We start from the raw sequence: 2,781 nt of genomic DNA on the forward strand, positions 1-2,781 counted from the left end.
ACTGGGATGGACTGGGATGGGTTTAGGATGGACTGGGATATACTGGGATGGACTGGGAAGTGACTGGGATAGACTGGGATATACTGGGAGGGACTGGGAAGTGACTGGGAGAAAATGGGATAAACCGGGACGGAGTTAGAGCGGATCGGAATGGAGTTAAAGGGGACTGGGATTGGTTTGAATGGGACTGGGAGGGGTTTAGGATGGACTGGGATGGACTGGAATGGGTTTAGAGGATACTGGGATATACTGGGATGGACTGGGATAAACTGGGAACAGGCTGGAAGTGACTGGGAGAAAATGGGATGAACTGGAACGGAGTTAGAGCAGATCGGAATGGAGTTAAAGGGGATTGGGATGGGTTTTAGGGGCACTGGGATGGACTGGGAAGTGACTGGGATAGACTGGGATGAACTGGGATGGACTGGGATGGGTTTAGGATGGACTGGGATAAACTGGGATGGAGTTAGCGGATACTGGGATGAACTGGGATATACTGGGATAAACTGGACCTTTACTGGAGCCCCTGAGAAGTCGCCCAAGCATTACTGGTTTGTACTGGTTTCTATTGGTTTAAACTGGTTTAACCTGGTCCGTACTGGTTTAAACTGGTCTGTACTGGTCCAAACTGCTCTGAACTGGTTCATACTGGTTTAAACTGGTCCATGCTGGTTCAGACTGGTTCAAACTGGTCTGTACTGGTTCAAACTGGTTTATACTGGTTCAAACTGGTCCAGACTAGTTTAAGCTGGTCCGTACTGGTTCAAACTGGTCCGTACTAGTTTAAACTGGTGTCCATTCTGGTTTAAACTGATCCGTACTGGTTTAAACTGGTTCAGACTGGTCTGTACTGGTTCACACGGGTCGGTGCTGGTTTAAACTGGTCCACACTGGTCTGTACTGGTTTAAACTGGTTCTTACTGGTTTAAACTGGTCCAGACTGGTTTAAACTGGTGTCCATACTGGTTTAAACTTATCCGTATTGGGTTTAAACTGGTTCAAACTGGTTCTTACTGATTTAAACTGGTCTGTACTGGTCCAAACTGCTCTGAACTGGTTCATACTGGTTTAAACTGGTCCATGCTGGTTCAAACTGGTCTGTACTGGTTCAAACTGGTTTATACTGGTTCAGACTGGTCCAGACTAGTTTAACCTGGTCCATACTGGTTCAAACTGGTCCGTACTAGTTTAAACTGGTGTCCATTCTGGTTTAAACTGATCCGTACTGGTTTAAACTGGTTCAAACTGGTTCTTACTGGTTTAAACTGGTTCATACTGATTTAAACTGGTCTATACTGGTTTAAACTGGTCCAAACTGGTCCGTACTGGTTTAAACTGGTCCACACTGGTCTGTACTGGTTTAAACTGGTCCGAACTGGTTCAAACTGGTTTTTGCTGGTTTAAACTGGTCTATACTGGTCCAAACTGGTCCATAGTGGTCCAAACTGGTCCACACTGGTCCAAACTGGTCCAAACTGGTCCGTACTGGTTTTGCAGACCTACGCCGAGATGGACCCGACCACGGCGGCGCTGGAGAAGGAGCACGAGGCTGTGAGTGACCCAAAATCACCAAAAATGACCCCCAAAAAAATCAGAAAAAATTATAAAAAATTACAAAAAAAATCACAAAATTCCCAAAAATGTAAAAAAAAAATCCAAAAAATTAAAAACAAAATCACAAAAAAACACAAAAAAATCACCCCAAAAAATCACAAAAATCACCAAAAAAATCAGGGCCATTTTGGGTCATTTTTATTGGGATTTTTTTGGGGGATTTTTTTGGGAATTTTTGGGAATTTTGAGGATCCTGTCCCATCCCAGAATCCCCTGGGTGAAATTTGGGCCATTTTGGGCCATTTTTATCAGAATTTTGGGGGATTTTTGGGGATTTTTTTGGAAATTTCAGGATTTTTTTTTGAATTTTGGGAATTTCAGGAGGTTTTTTTTTGGAATTTTGGGAATTTTGAGGATCCTGTCCCTTCCCAGATCCCTCAGGTGAAATTTGTGCCATTTGGGGTCATTTTTATCGGGATTTTTTTGAATTTTGGGATTTTTGGTTCATTTTTATCGGGATTTTTTTGGGAATTTCGGGATTTTTTTGGGAATTTTGAGGATCCTCTCCCCTCCCCAGATCCCTCAGGTGAAATTTGGGCCATTTTGGGGCCGATTTTGGGCCGTTTTAGGCCATTTTGGGTCATTTTTATCGGGATTTTTTTGGGAATTTTGGAATTTTTTTTTTAATTTTGGGATTTTTTTTTTGGATTTTTGGGAATTTTGAGGATTTCTCTCACTTCCCCAGATCACCAAGGTGAAATACGTGGACAAGATCCACATCGGCCATTTTGGGTCATTTTGGGGGGATTTTTTGAGCTTTTGGGTCATTTTTATCGGGATTTTTTTGGGAATTTTGGGATTTTTTGGGAATTTTTGGGATTTTATGGGAATTTTGAGGATCCTCTCCCCGTCCCCAGATCACCAAAGTGAAATTGGGGCCATTTTGGGCCATTTTTATCAGAATTTTTGGGGGTTTTTTGGGATTTTTTTTGGATTTTGTGATTTTTGGGTCATTTTTTTTGGGAATTTTGGGAAATTTTGGGAATTTTGAGGCTCCCATCCCCCTCTCCAGATCACCAAGGTGAAATACGTGGACAAGATCCACATCGGCCATTTTGAGATCGACGCCTGGTACTTCTCGCCCTTCCCGGAGGATTATGGGAAACAGCCCAAGCTGTGGATCTGCGAATTCTGCCTGAAATACATGAAAATGGAGAGGAGCTACCG

At 43.0% G+C, this 2,781-nt stretch overlaps 1 protein-coding gene across 1 annotated transcript in view; it reads left to right on the forward strand.

Annotated features, from left to right (window-relative positions):
- The window catches only part of KAT8 (lysine acetyltransferase 8), a gene marked incomplete at its 3' end in the record, with an annotated part of 25,197 nt that overhangs the window by 6,457 nt on the left and 15,959 nt on the right, over positions 1–2,781 (forward strand). Inside the window, exons 4-5 of the mRNA XM_057387914.1 lie at positions 1,498–1,551; positions 2,627–2,781. Of these exons, the coding sequence (XP_057243897.1) occupies positions 1,498–1,551; positions 2,627–2,781 (209 nt within the window). The remainder of the gene's footprint in view (positions 1–1,497; positions 1,552–2,626) is intronic.

Source organism: Malurus melanocephalus, unplaced genomic scaffold (assembly GCF_030028575.1).
Source record: "Malurus melanocephalus ecotype Western Australia unplaced genomic scaffold, MMel_1.1 scaffold_1436, whole genome shotgun sequence".
NCBI classification, from domain to species: Eukaryota; Metazoa; Chordata; class Aves; order Passeriformes; family Maluridae; genus Malurus; species Malurus melanocephalus.